The 16,435-nt window shown below is 43.9% G+C and overlaps 2 protein-coding genes across 2 annotated transcripts; one reads left to right on the top strand and one right to left on the bottom strand.

Moving 5' to 3' along the window:
• Positions 1 to 117: 117 nt before the first annotated feature.
• On the top strand, positions 118 to 4,534 carry LOC311129782 (DNA/RNA-binding protein KIN17-like; the record flags this gene model as incomplete). The annotated part of the gene is made up of 12 exons (XM_084162221.1): positions 118 to 231; positions 527 to 621; positions 789 to 832; positions 958 to 1,080; positions 1,171 to 1,355; positions 2,850 to 2,898; positions 3,026 to 3,083; positions 3,212 to 3,329; positions 3,439 to 3,558; positions 3,713 to 3,812; positions 3,953 to 4,053; positions 4,196 to 4,534. 12 exons carry the CDS (start codon positions 118 to 120, stop codon positions 4,256 to 4,258), a joined length of 1,170 nt encoding a protein of 389 aa, XP_084018347.1. The 3' UTR covers positions 4,259 to 4,534.
• Positions 4,485 to 13,421, bottom strand: LOC311129781 (inter-alpha-trypsin inhibitor heavy chain H2-like). Its single transcript, XM_084162220.1, has 20 exons — positions 13,120 to 13,421; positions 12,806 to 12,835; positions 12,201 to 12,239; positions 11,044 to 11,216; positions 10,824 to 10,928; positions 10,442 to 10,604; positions 10,092 to 10,328; positions 9,858 to 9,974; positions 9,478 to 9,646; positions 9,153 to 9,278; positions 8,791 to 8,972; positions 8,434 to 8,619; positions 7,656 to 7,795; positions 7,308 to 7,480; positions 7,051 to 7,191; positions 6,238 to 6,351; positions 5,923 to 6,130; positions 5,592 to 5,764; positions 5,296 to 5,407; positions 4,485 to 5,075 (listed from the first exon to the last, which is right to left on the bottom strand). The coding sequence occupies exons 1-20, from the start codon at positions 13,210 to 13,212 to the stop codon at positions 4,925 to 4,927; spliced, it is 2,832 nt and encodes a 943-aa protein (XP_084018346.1). The 5' UTR covers positions 13,213 to 13,421; the 3' UTR covers positions 4,485 to 4,924.
• Positions 13,422 to 16,435: the final 3,014 nt, after the last annotated feature.

The raw sequence follows: 16,435 nt of genomic DNA, 5'->3' as shown, positions 1-16,435 counted from the left end.
CAGGTTTTTACAAGGAAGGAGAAGAGCACAACAACATTTAACGTGTTCGAGTTTCATTTCGAATTTAAATAATTTTCTTGCATATTTTTATGTAGACGATTAACGTTACTATTTCACATGGGAAAAGAGGGTTTTCTAAGCCCAAAGGCGATCGGGAATAGGATCAAAGCAAAGGGTCTTCAAAAGTTGCGATGGTATTGTCAGATGTGCCAGAAACAATGTCGAGACGAGGTAAGAAAGATGGCTAGCTAACGTTATATAGCGTAACGTTTGCCATATTTGCTAGTAGGTGCAAGCCAAATGTTGAAAGCGTCCTAAACGACCTACTCATTGGGACAGAATGCACATTTACCATGTAGCTAGCTAGCTAGATAGACTGTATTGTCGACAGGAAAGTAGGTAACGTTAGCTAGATCTCGATCAGGCATGTCAGAAGTTAGGCTCTGCGCACTAACGGTAACGCCACGGACAAGAGCTAGCTAATACAATGCAGAAGGTTGAACTAGCTATCCCTCTCTGCCCATAGAATGGCTTCAAATGCCACTGCATGTCCGAGTCCCACCAGAGACAACTGCTGCTGGCCTCGGAGGACCCCAACCAGATCATGGACAACTTCTCACAGTGAGTCAGTCTGCATTTACTTAGGTCTGGCTGTTGGTATGTTGTGTTCTATAACACTGTCTCCAATAAACTGTTGAAATGACATGTCAATAATGGTGTAATGATGAGCCAGGGGAGGTGTTCCACCAATGGACTTACTTGCTTTCTCCACTCTTTCTCTTACCAAGGGAGTTCAAGACTGACTTTATTGAGCTGATCAAAAGACGCTTTGGTAATATTTGATTTCTTCTGAAACTATCTATTACATGTACATGCAATATTACATACTAACTACTTATAAAGAGACTGTAAGACAAACCTCAACCTCACTGAATCTCTCTCTCTCTCTCTCTCCAGGAACCAAGCGAGTGCACAACAACATTGTCTATAACGAGTACATCAATGACAGAGAGCATGTCCATATGAACTCCACCCAGTGGGAGACTCTCACTGAATTCACCAAGTGGCTGGGGAAAGAGGGTACTGTCACGCTCATACCTCTTAGAACAGATTTTATGTGTATTTGTCTGTCTGATCCCTGACATTGCTGTGTCTGATGACTTCTCCCAGGTTTCTGTAAGGTGGACGAGACACCCAAAGGCTGGTACATCCAGTACATCGACCGCGACCCAGAGACCATCCGGAGGCAGGAGGAGCTGGAGAGGAAGAAGAAGCAGGACCTTGATGACGAGGAGCGCAGTGCCAAGTTCATAGAGGAGCAGGTCCGCCGGGGCCAAGGGGGCAGGGAGCCAGAGGTGAGAGAGCACAACTACTGCCCTCCTCTGACTAGGAGGACATATTACACTCTGTCTGCTGAACAGGGACTGGCTAAGGGTTCTGTTTACTAGGGATGTAACGATTCACCGATACGCATCGGCACCCGGTACAAATGTTTAAGATCAAAGTGCATTGGTCCGCGGTAGCCCAAACCGATCCAAATCTAGCATGAATCGGTCAGAAAATCAATTTTAAAATGTTACGAACGTCCAGTTCACTAACGTTTGTTACTCATATAATTTCATTTCCCACCTCCAAAAAGACCTCTAATCTTTTGTGACTGAATTGATGTGTCCTCTCCTTCAGTAGCCTATCGAACTAAGCATGTAAATGCATATGACAGTCATTGGTCTCCAAGTCAGATAACAACTGTGCACACAGAGCAGCTAGCGCCAACGAGAGCCTATCCCTGATCTAATATTCGTATATCTGTGCGGCACCTTCAGCTTTTGCAATCTTCAGCTTTCGCAATCTGTGCAGAACCTTCAGCTTTTGCAATGGCTTTCACAATGTCAAATCTGAGGCTTTATTAGTTGGGTGACAACCAATGTAATTTGATGGGTCATTGTTACCAAATGCACTGTAGAAAATTGTGTTTTACTGGTGGTGTTGTTTTGGCTACCGGAGTGGACACAACTCACATCTTGCTGATTGCACATCTAACTGCTGATTGGGGCTTTTCGATTGCCAGGTTATCCATAAGAAATCGTTTTGTTGGTTTTGCTTTTAACAGTCAGTGCATTTCGTCATTTTTACATGAACAGGGTAAAGTTGTAATTTCATAGCAAGGACAGCAAACATTTTGCGAGCCGCAATGTAGGCCTATGGTTGGAGCGGGAGAAGAGCAGCTCTCCTCCGTAAAGTTCCAAACGTTCACAACCATTCGCTTTTGAGACGGGGGTGAAATCCATATATATTAATATATTCAATATATTAATTTGCTATTTCAGCTAATTTCTAAAGACAAATATTGACATTTTATGAGCAAAAGAAATCTAATGAATCTGCTAAAATGACAAATTAATCAGTGGGTGATGGAGATTTCAAAAGTGAATTCCCCCGCTCCCCCCTAATCTGATAGTGGTAGATGCTCAGTCTGCCTTATGGCTCAGCTCAGGCGCCTACACACACCATACATAATTCTCACACACACACACAGCTCAGAGAAGTCATCTCCGACAGATCCAGCTCAGAGAGACCCAGCTCCTGAGCATCATCAGTATCAGATTTTAATTTAGAATGGAAAATGAATGTGTTCATGCAACAAATGTTAGTGCATCAAATCGAACTGAATCGGATAGATTCATTCCACTAATTAAACCGAATCACACAGAATCGTTTCAATCTAAAAGTTTTGTTCTTGTATCGAATCGTGCTTGAAAGGAAAGATTCACATCCCTATTGTTCGCCAAGGATACTGTTTACCTATGACATGTCATGGAATCATAACAATCTGTCCCTCTTTTTTTCAGGAAGCACCGGTTTTCACTGAGTTGAAACGAGAAAGTGAAGAAGAGAAAAGTATTTTTTTTTGTTTTTTATAGATAACTCACTGACTGTAGTCATGATGCGTTTGGTCAGAAATTATACTGATTACACTGTTATGTCCTCTCATCTCTTACTGGTTATATTTCTGATTATATTTAAGTTACCTTCAATCTGGCCAAGGGCTCCTGTTCCTCTGCGGAAGGCCCATCTAAAGCTAGGTACAGTAATCTGAAGCTCATTAAGAATGACTCACCGTCATCAATAGCAATGTAAAACAGCAATAGTTAATGACTGGGGATTTCACTCTTTCACTCAGATTAACACTGTGTCTACCTCTTCCCCTTAGTGCGGCCCTGGGTCCCAGTGCCCTGAAGGCAGCAGGATCAGTGAAAAGGAAAGATGCGCCCTCCACCTCAGAAGCCAAAGAGAAGAAGAAGAAATCAGCCCTGGATGAGATCATGCAAGTACGGTAGTGTTTCCAGTTCTCCTTCCGAATTGACTTGATGCACTATCAAGTTAACTCTGTGTTAAACATGTGTGCATGTAACCCTTTGTGTGCTGTGTTTTGTTCAGATGGAGGAGCAGAAGAAGAGGTCTGTGAGAGCGGACCACTGGCTGCACCCAGGCATCGTAATCAAAGTTGTTACCAAGAGACTGGGAGAGAAATACCACAAGAAGAAAGGAGTCGTCAAGGTAACACATTAGTTCCACACATGCATGATCAAATACAAGATGTGTGATTGGGCCAGTTTTGTGTTCTAAGTAGCTTATATGAGGGTTATAGTCAATACACTGCCATTGAGAAGAAGGCCATGTGTACATTTAGGCTAACATTTGTGTGTTGTAGGAGGTGCAGGATAAATACACGGCCGTAGTGAAGATGATTGACTCAGGTGACAAACTGAAACTAGACCAGAGTCACCTGGAGACGGTCATCCCTGCACCAGGTAACCTAGCTCTCGCCATGGTTACACACACCTGTCCACAGGAAACGGATCATTTGCAAACTGTACATTTTACTTGATATCCCATTCTGTAATCTGACCTGTTATTTTACCAAATCTAATCTAACTAATCTGTCCCACAGGTAAACGGGTCCTGATTCTGAACGGTGTGTACAGAGACACAGAGGCCCTACTGGACTCCATAGATGAGAGGAAGTTCAGTGCCACCCTCACACTTGACTCGGTAAGGACCAGGCACAAAATGGCTGCAGTCATCCATCAGTTTCTACCGGTTGGTGGTGGAATAGATGTTTGGTATAGCAACTGCTTTGGGATGATATGAATGGTTCTTATTTTCTCATACAAGGGTATGTTTTCTTCCTCAGGGTCGGATGAAAGGGAGGAGGGTGGACGGGATCGCCTACGAGGATTTCTCCAAAATGGCCTGATCTATGATGACCTCCGTTACATGACAGCGTTACCCAAGAACCCCTACCCCTCCACTGAGAGGCCCATCAGCCGACTCTACTGTGTCAGAGTTACTTTCTGTAAATATCCCAGAATGCATTTTCTATGGCGGTATCACTTCCTGAGTTAGCCGAGCAATGATTATGGAAAAAAATACTTTTTATTTTTATTTTTATTTTGTATTGTTATTAAAATGGTTCTCTACAATTAAATTGTAATGTTGTATTATTTTATTGAATAAAGTACAACACAATTGACCTATGAAATGTTTGATACAATGATTGATTGAAAAACATTTGGATTTTGCCATGTCAGATGAGGTCTGAGAAATACAACAGTCATTAGAATGTTCTGGTTAAGAAATCTGTGTGTGTGTGTACACAAAGTTCAAAGCTGGCATCGTAGTCTTCATGAAAATAATGAAACATTCACACTTCTATACATACTGCTACAGCTTTTTCCTTAGCTTTTTATAAACCGTGAGAGTTGTCAGACAGATGTGATATGAAAACAGGTAATAACATATGTGTCTGTATTCAGATTGGCTGCATATATGTCTCCTGTACCGTAGAATATCCCCTATAACTACACCCTGTCTCTGACTGCCTGGGTTACATGGTACCCCTGTGTGCCTTGCGATTGGTCGCTCAGAGTGGGAGCGGCAGAAAGCTGTCGAGTCGTGGGACGATGTAGTTGGTGTAATGGCCGTCGATGAAGCCTTTGCCACTGTTGTGGATGAACCAGCAGAAGACGACAGATCCCCGTTTATTATCCTGCCTGTAGTCCTTCTGCCAGCCCCTGTCACACACCATCAAATAGTTACAACCTCATCTACAAACCTCACCATGTTTGCGCTCATATGATCTATGTCCCACTGTGTGATATGGTGGAAGGATGACCTGAACAGAGATTAAGTCTACCGGCTGAGTATGTGTGATATGTGCTGATGTTTTTCCAATAATGGTGTGTGGTTTACCTGGCTGGAGGGATGTGCATGTGAGAGAGTGTGTGTTCTTACCTGGTGACGACCAGCTTGTTGCCCTTCACCTCCATAGTGGCCTCCTTCTTCAGAGGGTCAGCTCCCTGGTGCAGGTTAAACACCCTCACCTCTGGCTCCTGGCCAAACTGACCTACACACACACACACACAGGTCAGTGGACCCTAGTGAAGTAGGCTGCGATTAAATATAGGGATACTGTTGCAGGATTCACTATAAGGGAGATGTAGGGTATCTTGCCACTATATGTAAACTGATTTAATTAGCTTATAACATTGTTGTAACAGAGTAACACTTGGGTATAATTGGTGACCTACCTATAAGGCCGTGGGCCTGAGAGGAGTACTGGTTGTTGTTGGGGATATAGAGGCCCAGGAAGTCCACGTGGGTTGGGTGTTTCTTCCACACACGATGTAGCAGCACCATCACAGTGATCTTGTCATCCACCGTCACCATCACCTTGGAGTCCTTCACTATTGAAACCTTCACCCTGAAACACACAGTGATCATAGCATGTGGTTAAAACAGGAAACCGTGTACTTTTGAAATGTACTTTTTCACCTTACCATAGTAAAATAGGCTGATGGTGCCTGACCAGCGGTTTGTGTGTGTCTATGTGTGTGTGTGTGCGAACGTGCATGTTTCTACCTGTCCTGGGTGATGTCGGCCGTGGCTCCCCAGCTGAAGGAGTGGTTGTTTCTGCCGTCAGTCAGGACGATACGGTCAGTGCTGACTGACACCCTGATGCCGTCAGGCTGGTAGAACACTGAGATGGTGCCAAAGTACGTGTTCACCTTCTCCTTCTCCTTCATCCCCACCCTCTTAGAGCCAACCAGCTGGCCATTCACCACCACACCTAGAGGACAAAGAGGGCAGAGAATAGAGGTAAGAGGACACAAGCACGGACACACACATCTTTGCATGCATGCACACACACGAAAGCACGCACACACACACACATACCTGCACCGGGGTCTGACACCAGGTTGAGGATGTGTCCAGGCTCTGAGTCGATGTTGAAGCAGACGTCCATGTTGTTTTTAGGCAGGTGGACGATGAAGTGAGGGTCGTTCTCCACTGTCATACAGAAAACACACAGACAGCCGTTACTGTAGTGACACAATGGACATAGGAATATTACCCACGGCAATATTGCCAGGTAGGGAGGTAGGCTATGTTGAAGGCCCAGGGCAGCTGTTTTTATCTCAATATCAAACCATTTCTGGGTAACAATTAAGTAACTTACTGATTGTTTTCAGTTAAAATAGTCAAAAAGAAACAAAAATAGCTTCTAAGCGAAATGCAATTTCTCAAGCAAGAATTTAGCTAGGACTGTCTGGGAGTGGTCTGAGAGCGGGGCCTAATTGGAGGAGTCTAATGGGAAGGATGTGTAACCTGAAAACTAGCTGTTATAGGCAGAGAGGAGTGCAACTCTCTTTGTTATTGGTCTATTAACTTATATCGCCTGGTGACGTGACCAGGCATTCTAAAACCCCCACCCAGCAAAACAAGCTGAAATTTCAGGCTGACTTTTCAAACAGCTCTTACACTAAAAGTGCATTATCATAATATTCACAATTTCACAGCATGATTCCAACCTCATAGTGTGGAAATGTATATAAAACACAGGAAAATCACGTTTTTGTCCACACTGCCCCTTTAAAACACAGTGTATGGCTATGTGTGTGTTATTACCTATGGTGATATGGACAGGTAGAGAAGTATTATACTGTAGCACAGATGTGTAAAGAGGTGTGTGTGTGTTATTATTGTCACCTATGGTGATGTGATCTGGTAGGGGCCTCTCGGCGTGGCTAGGGGGGGCAGGGGTGGTCAACTGGACCCAGGGGGGGATGCTGTGAACCACCTGCACTGGAGTCCTTCCTCCGAGAGCAGTCATACCAGATCCAGATCCTCCTACACACACATACACACACACACACAGTGGGTTTGGGATAGCTCTATTCAGTCTCTTACACTCATGTACATTTACAAAACCCAAAATGGCGGACACTAGTGATTTTCATCAGCACCTCCACAGCAGCCCTGTTTGGGGTCCTTCGGGGAGTCAGCGAGCAGCTTCTCCTTGGCCTCCTCACTCTCCACCAGCAGGGCAGTGAGGGGCGTAACAAACTGGTGTTCCACAGCCAGGGTCAGGATCCTCTGGGTGATCTTCCTCTTCTTACCAGCAGTGGGGGCCAGGGACCTGTAGGGAACAGGGATATAACATTCACAAAACGCTACTCTGTATGTCTATTAACGCTCTGTGGTCTGTAGCGAAGGGCTGGCTATTTATAGCACAAGCTTTGTATTCACTCCTTGGATTGAAAATAAAGATGTGTTAAACTCTCTCTCTTTCTCCCTCTCTCCCTCTCTCTCACCTCTCAGCCAGTAGCTGGTTGACAGTGATGTAGGCCCACATCTGTCTGGCGAAGCCAGTGAAGGCATGCTGTTGCTGGGCCAGCGCAGCGTCTAGCTCCAGGTAGTCTGCTTCAGTCTGCAGGGACAGGTCCAGACGATCCTGGGGAGAAGAGGGGGACAGAGAGAGGGTAGGACACGGGTGAGTGTGTGTGCCTGCGCGTGTGTGTATGCAGTGGTGTAAAGTACTTAAATAAAAATATTTTGTACTTTACTTTACTATTTATATTTTTGACTACTTTTACTTCACTACATTCCTAAAGAAAAGTATGTACTTTTTACTCCATACGTTTTCCCTGACACCCAAAAGTACTTTTTACATTTTGAATGCTTAGCAGGACAGGAAAATCTTATCAAGAGAACATCCCAGGTCATCCCTACTGCCTCTGATCTGGTGGACTCACTAAACACACGTTTCATTTATTAATTATGTCTGAGTGTTGGAGTGTGCCCCTGGCTATCAGTTAATTAAAAAAGAAAAAAATTGTGCCGTCTGGTTTGCTTAATATAAGCAATTTCAAATAATTTATACTTTTACTTTTACTTTTGATACTTAAGTATATTTAAAACCAAATACTTTTAGACTTTTACTCAAGTAGTATTTTACTGCGTGACTTTTACTTTTAACTTGAGTGATTTTCTATTAAGGTATCTTTACTTTTACTCAAGTACGACTTTTAGGTTCTTTTTCTACCCCTGTGTGTATGAGCGTGCATGCGTGCATGTGTATGTATGACTCACAGCGGATGCGGTGGTGAAGCTGTTTAGTGTATTGGACTCAGAGGGCAGCACCTTCCCAGCCACCACCAGCTCTGAGCCACTGAAGTACTTGTCGAAGTGGTTCTGGGTGACGTCAGAGACAGAGTCCTCTGGGAACTGAACCGTGATCTTCCTCAGGAGTGGAGACGAGATCTGGCTGTAGAACCGCTGGAGGGGGAGAACGGAGGAGGGAGGTCAGAGATAGCGGTGAGAGAGGCAGTGAAGGGAGAGTTATTATACAAGAATAGGAGAAGATGGAGGAGGAGTAGTGATACAACTGTATGCAGGATTAGGGAGAGAAGGATGAATGGGAGTTTTAGGGACAGGGGTCTGTCGTACCCGTAGCTGCTCTGAGGCATCATGGCTGGTGTAGATCCTCTGGGCCACGCCCCTGTTCTCCATGGCGATGCGTTCCAGGAAGTCGTAGTCGACATCGAAGCCGATGCCCAGTGAGAAGAGAGAGAACTCCTCCCTCATGACCTTCTTCACATTCTTCTGGATGGTGCTGAGCTTGATCTCTCCTACACAGAGAGGGAAAGATGGTGGATGATGGTAGCACAATAGTATGAAGGGCAGTACACTACTAGAGGTTATTAGATGGGGGTATAGGGTGAAAATTAAGAGGGGTGAAGCGGTATTAGGTGGGTGATGAAAAGACAGTCAGTGTCAGTTTTGGGATCAGCAGCGGTATGATGTCTCACCGACAGTGGGGTCTCCATCAGACACCAGCATGATCATGGAGACTGAGCGTGGGTCGATCATGCCCTGATTGGACGCCTTCACCAGCATCTGCACCGCCCTCAGCAACGCCTCGTTGATATTGGTGCCTGCATCGGGTCAAACGGCAGCGAGAGCCAATCAGACACAGGCTTTCGATATCCACCACTCTTTCCTCTCTTCCTCTTTCCTCTGTCCCTCCCCATTTCTTAATTCCATCCAGCCCTCTACTTCCTTATACTCCTCCACATCTCTCTCTTTCTCTGTCGCTCTCCTTCTTTCATCCCTCTCTCTCCCTCCTTCTCTCACCTCCATTGGGTTTGATGTTCTGGATGTATTTCTTGGCCTCAGCCACCTGTATGGTGCTGCCTGGAACCAGCTCCTCACTCCAGCAGCGCACGTTGTGGTTGAAGTCAACGATGCTGAAGTAGTCATCCATAGTCAGGTCATCTAATATGGTCTGCATAGCCTCCACAGTCTGAGAGAGAGAGAGTTATAGAGCAAGAGAGAGAGATAAAGTCATGAATGAGATTGGAGGACAGTCATTTCAGTGCAATTTCACAGAATACCCACATGAAGGCAGTGTAGCATTTGTCAGGCATGCTCTACCAGTTGTGAGAGAAGAGAGATGTTCGACTGATGGGGCACAGATTGACCCCTGTGAGTTTTTCTATGGTTACGTCACACACCTGCTTCATCTTGACTCCCCACATAGATCCACTGACGTCAATGACGAACACAATGTTTTTAGGAAGGGGGGAGAGGTTGGTCGGGGCGAAGAAATGCACAAAATGGCCGTCAGAAACCTAGGAGCAACAGTGAGATAACAGTGACCAATACTTCCTATATTACATTTCTGTTACAGAGTAAAGTGATTGAAAGAGTGTGTTACTACGTGTGTTTATGTCAGTGTGTGTACCCACATGTAGTTCCCCGGCGTTGCTGTCTCTCAGGACGTCGTATTTGACGGTAAAGATGCCATCGATAGCGGTGGTGGTGCAGTTCTCACACTTCCTCTGCTGCTGGAGCGAGGGCTTGAACACCACGTGAGCCTTGTCCTTAGAGGAGGTGAGTTTGGCCATGCCGCTGAAATGCTCTCCCAATGTGTTGGGTGTCTCCACAGAGGCGATGCCATTGGGCTCATAGATATACACATCCACCTGCAGAGAGACAAGTATGCTGACTCATCAGCACTGACCTATCAAATACAGTTGTTAAATACCACATGCAGGCACAAAGGCACACACACACACATACACGTAGTCTCTCTCACCTGGAAGTGGGGCACCAGTCGTCCGGGCTGCAGGTGTAGTGAGTGTTCATAGAAGCCCAGCTTCCTCTGCATCATTTCCTGGTAGTGCAACTCAAACTCTATCTTACTGCCGGGAGGCACGTGGACCTCCGTCTTAAAGGTCTCCATGTCCTGTGAGTTAGCCCTGTGGGGTAGCATTAGCAGCTCTATAGTCCGTTACGGTACTCTAGAAAGGTCTTATGCAACAACAATGTTTGTTATACACGGCAGTTATGAATGGCATAGGATTCATAGTGGTCAACAAATGGGTGGGTACCCATTTCCTTGTATTGTCCAAGATGTCATTCTTCAGTATAGCTACACTAAATACCATAGCCATGGTGCATTGTGGGTTGTACGGTACCTGACGATGCCTGCAGCCTTCCCTCTGGCTCTAGCCTGAGCGTAGAGGTTCCTAGCCACAGTCTTCTCCTTCACTGAGCCCACAAACGTTATCCCATTCACATTCCTAAAAACAGGACAGAACAACAAGTTGAGGGTTGTATTACAGTGTGATTGTGATCGTGACATTGGGATTGGGATTGAGGATTGTGATTTTTATTGTGATTGAGACAGTTGCTCACATGGTGAAGTTGGTGATGAAGGATCGTTTGGGGATCTGGACATTGAAGCCAATGCTCTGGGCATTTGGACCAGAGTTGATCACAGAGCTCTTGACCGTGGTGTGGCAGAACCGCGACGTGATGCGGCTCTCCATCTTGTAGCTCTTAACTGTAATGTCATCACCCCGGATGGCCTACAGAGAGAGGTGGAGCATGTGAGACTGACTTTGGCTGTGATGTCATCAACTAGGGACGATTGTCGTTGCGTAGGAATTGTGAGTCAAGCTCTCTACATCTCTACATCAATCATATCAATCGAAACCAAACTAGTGGTTTCGGAACACAGAATTTAAAAAAATCTACAATAAATCGAAATATCTGACTGAAAAATGGATAGGAAACATGTTTCTTTGGAGTATCTACTTATACGCTGAGTATAAAAAACATTAAGAACACCTGCGCTTTCCATGACATAGACTGACCAGGTGAATCCAGGTGAAAGCTATGATCCCTTATTGATGTCACTTGTTAAATCCACTTCAATCAGTGTAGATGAAGGGGAGGAGACAGGTTAAAGAAGGATTTTTAAGCATTGAGACAATTGAGACATGGATTGTGTATGTGTGCCATTCAGAGGGTGAATGGGCAAGACAAACGATTGAAGTGCCTTTGACGGGGTATGGTAGTAGGTTCCAGGCGCACCGGTTTGTGTCAAGAACTGCAATGCTGCTGGGTTTTTCACGCTCAACAATTTCCTGTGTGTATCAAGAATGGTCCACCACCCAAAGGACATCCAGCCAACTTGACACAACTGTGGAAAGCATTGGAGTCAACATGGGCCAGCATCCCTGCGGAACACTTTCGACACCTTGTAGAGTCCATGCCCTGATGAATTGAGGCTGTTCTGAGGGCAAAAGGGGTGCAACTCAATATTAGGAAGGTGTTCCTAATGTTTGGTATACTCAGTGTATAACAGGCTGATAATTCTGAGAAAGAAAATGACATATTTTACCACAGAAACTTTAAATGGATGTAGCAACTGCAGAGTGAAGTCAATAACCTGTCTGTCAGTGGATTGTCTTCAAACAGGACCATTGATTAATAGATAAGAGGACTAAACTCTGTCACAGTGGACAGAGGGGTCAAACATCAAGCAGAGACCAGAGAGAGAAACCTACCTCAAAGTCTTCCTGCTCCTCACTGGTCAATATCGCCCTCTGGAAACACACAGAAACAATCAGCTCTGTACCAATCAATCAAGCTAATATATTTTATAAACCCCTTTTTACATCAGCAGTTGTCACAAAGTGCTTTACAGATACCCATTCTAAAACCCCAAAGAGCAAGCAATATAGATGCAGAAACATCTATACTGTCCCATACTGCCCTCAGAGAGAAAAGGTTTAACAGTAAATATGTGTAGGTGATAAAAATTCTAAATTAAATGTTTGGAATTGTCAGTAAGCCTATATTGACCACATGTATAGGACTTTCATTGGGTTCAATCCATTGACCTCTACGTAACCCCTTTATCAATAGTTCAGAGGTCAATGAAGCAGACTGCTTGCTTCTACATGTTGTTGGTATTCTATTTCTGTAACTGGGCAAAACAAAAACCCACCTCAAGACAGGATAATTTCCCTCATAATATGTTGTATTATTGAATCAATGTCATATTGAATATAAGCAATGCAGATTATTAACGATTGTGAATAGTAAACTATGACATTATATAACATTAATTCAGACAAATTGTTCGGAAAAAATAAGAGTTTCATCTCACCCTAAATCGTCCATGTTGTTCCTCTAATGACTGGTAGAACAAAGGAGCCATTTTTAAAATGACAGAGAATAAAAGTTGTACATTAATCAATCACATGGACATCACATAAAACATAGTTCTGTAAAAGGAACATTATCAAAAAAGACATTTGATAGAGAGAAGGCTGTATCTACACACGTTTGTATTTGTATTTATTAAGGATCCAAGGCAGCAGCTACTCTTCCTGGGGTCCAGCAGCATTAAGGCCATTAAGACATATCTATAAAACAATCTCATTATCGTATAACAGTTGAAATGGAAATATATGAACTCACCGTTTCCGTCTCCCACTCTCCCTCTACCACAAACTCAAAGCAGTGGGCTTGGTGTAGGACCAGCAGGCTTAGGAGGAGAGCCAGGCGTCTCATGGTTCCAGGCCTGTATGTGGTGGCCGAGGTTTGACACTCACAGATACAGTCCTTCAGCCGGGACTGAAGCAGGAGCAGAGAGATCCCAAAATGAGGGTTAAAAATCCACCGAGTGCTGATAGACGCTTGGCCCCAGTCAATATTTGTTGTGTTTCACGTAACCCGGAGAGGGAAACTTTGAAACTTGACCTGCCGTGTAGGAGGGTAAATACAGCATGTTTGGGATCGTACAGGTTTGGTTTGGGCTGGATTTCTCTTTGATTTATGTAGGCCTAAAGTCTGCAACACGCACAGAAAATCAGAACTGGGTTTCCAATGCTGGTATGGACAGATTTAAACACTGACATAGTGCAGCAGTAGTTTCCTTACTCTACCTGTGGATTGGCCACGTGCAGTGGAGGTAACGTTTGGACTTTAGACAGAGTTCAAACATTCGATTTGGCGCCAAATTTGGCCACTTTGCATGGCAATCACTGTGAGGTCACGTCAATTCACTTTTTGCTGTGCAACAACAAGATAATAAAAACAGAAATAGAGGGAAAAAATTGACTATTGACCTTTGTCACCATGCTGGGTGTGCACTGCATTAAAGGAATAATCTACTCAAAAACTATATTTTGGTATTTTTCGTCCACTGTTGATACAGTCCCAAAATGTTTTCAAGATATGGGACTTTCATCATGATGATGCAAATTGCTTGATTGCTTGACTGCTGACATGCAAAACATTTTGGGACTGTATCAACAGTGGACTAATGAAAAAATGGTATACTTTTTTAGTGGATTATTCCTTTAAGGTGGAAACAGTGTTCCTGAATTATTAATTGACCAATCATAGGGAGTCTCTCGCAAGCTCTCTGGGGGAATTGTGCAACTGGGTTTAGTTTATGAGGGAGTGTGATGCTGAGACTATTACATCTGAGAGGACAAACCTTACTATCCAGACCTCTGTCTCGGACAAGCACCACTACCACTGTCACATTGCAATATTAAATGGTACTATATAATATTTTATATTTTACCAGTATTATACAGTACAAATGTTTGAAAATGTACATATACATTAATATTTCTCATGAATAAATCTCTGTCAAATAACAAACACCACAATTTTTGAATTACATTTAAATGTGTGTTAAAATAGTAATCTGATTTTATCATTTGATTTAATTATGAGCAGTAGGCACCAGGGTTGTGTCAAATTCTTTTTTAATTCAGTCAATTCATAAAGTAAACTGAAATTCCAATACAATTTCAACTTTCCTCATTGGAATTGGAATTTCAGTTTACTTCCTGAATTAACTGATTTAAAATGGAATTGACCCCAACCCTGGTAGGCACAGTTCATTCACATTATCAATCAGGAAGACACAGAATGGCCATGGCTGCTGCCAACTGGGCCACCTCCTGGTCTTCTGAGGTCAAACGCCACCTGCTCCATGGGGGCACCATCACATGCTCCAATTCCTGGCCTCTTCCATGTTTTACAGGGCTCTCTGGCCATGTTTTTTTTTTGCTTGTCTGCCAGTTTAATGAAAATCAGAGCTCTGAGCCTGACCTCCCTCTGTATACTGACCAGCGCTGACCTCTCATCCCCTGCCCGGTGCTGGTTGGCTGTACTGGGAGATGAACCACCCTATCTGACGTGACCAGTTCTTCATCCATGACTCCTGAAATCCTGTAGAACTGTAGAGGAACTTTGTTATCCAAAAAATAAGCCATGAACCTAAGAAATAAATGTCAAGAATAGACTGATTTATTCTCACCATTGTTTTTTGTTTTTTTTAAGTTAAACTTCAATGTCCGCTAAAATGCATTCGGAAATGTTTTCCACTAATTCAGAAATGCAAATGCACATTTGTTGAGGAAAGAAAGCACTTGAGAAAGAGACATAGAAATACACTTGAAACACTTGAAATTGATTGAACACACACACACACACACACAGCATAGCCTACTACAATACCAACTCAAAAAAATAAACAGCCCCTAAAACAACCTGTGATGTCTCAGCTGAAATGACAGTGTGGCAGCATTTCCAGTCTGAGTAATGAAATGACAAATGGAGAGTGTTGTGTTAAATCAATGTAATTGTGTGCTGGGCCGGCGTTATGGGCGGGCCCTAGGGGCCCTACCATACCTCCTTGCCCGTCCAAATAAAATATATAAATATTGATCATTTATTAGACCGAGACGCGCACCGACAGAAAGACGCATCAATCTCAGATAAAGTATCCAAGCAAGCGAAACAGCGCCCCTCTGTCTCCGTATGTGTAGACCATGTATCTGATGCTATCTGGAAAAAAGGAGTATGGCATGTCATACTTTTTCTGACCAGACAGCATCAGATACATGGGTTACATACGGTAAGACAGTGTGGCGCTGTGTTGTTGTGCGTTAGATGCAGCAGAGAGGAAGAGGCGAAGCAAGAGGGCTCACTCTCGCCAAAAATGTGTTTCTATGGGCATAATATGCAGACCTAAGCTTGTCGCCTGCATTCCCGACTTTGGGACAACAACTCGTATTGTTTGGATGGAGACATGAGCATCTCGTCATTATACAGTGCATTCAGAAAGTATTCAGACCCTTCCGTTTTTCCACATTTTGTTACGTTGCAGCCTTGTTGTAAAATTGACCAAATAAATTTTTTTTATCATCAATCTACACACAATACCCCATAATGACAAAGCGAAAACAGGTTTTTAGAAATTTGTGCAAATGTATTACATACGTGTTTTACCCTTTGCTATGAGACTTGAAATTGAGTTTCCATTGATCATCCTTGAGATGTTTCTACAACTTGATTGGTAAATTCAATTGATTGGACATGATTTGGAAAGGCACACACCTGTCTATTTAAGGTCCCACAGTTGATAGATCATGTCAGAGCAGAAACTAAGCCATAAGGGTGAAGGAATTGTCCGCAGAGCTCCGAGACAGGATTGTGTTGAGGCACAGATCTGGGGAAGGGTACCAAAACATTACTGCAGCATTGAAGGTCCCCAAGAACACAGTGGCCTCCATCATTCTTAAATGGAAGAAGTTTGGAACCACCAAGACCCTTCCTAGAGCTGGACGCCCGGCCAAACTGAGCAATGGGGGGGAGAAGGGCCTTGGTCAGCAAGGTGACCAAGAACCCGATGGTCACTTTGACAGCGCTCCAGAGTTCCTCTGTGGAGATTGGAGAGAACCTTCCAGAAGGACAACCATCTCTGCAGCACTCC

The sequence above is a fragment of the Coregonus lavaretus genome, assembly GCF_964263955.1.
Source record: "Coregonus lavaretus genome assembly, chromosome: 5".
NCBI classification, from domain to species: Eukaryota; Metazoa; Chordata; class Actinopteri; order Salmoniformes; family Salmonidae; genus Coregonus; species Coregonus lavaretus.
This window is presented reverse-complemented; position numbering and strand designations above follow the sequence as displayed.

Bases quoted from the DNA above. Each gene is read 5' to 3' on its own strand.
- LOC311129781 (XM_084162220.1), bottom strand. From the start codon at position 13,212: ATGAGACGCCTGGCTCTCCTCCTAAGCCTGCTGGTCCTACACCAAGCC. The intron at 11,217-12,200 runs GTAGGTTTCTCT...CTCTCTCTGTAG, and splicing joins AGGAGCAGGAAGACTTTGAG to GCCATCCGGGGTGATGACAT. The intron at 10,329-10,441 runs GTGAGAGAGACT...GTCTCTCTGCAG, and splicing joins GACTGGTGCCCCACTTCCAG to GTGGATGTGTATATCTATGA.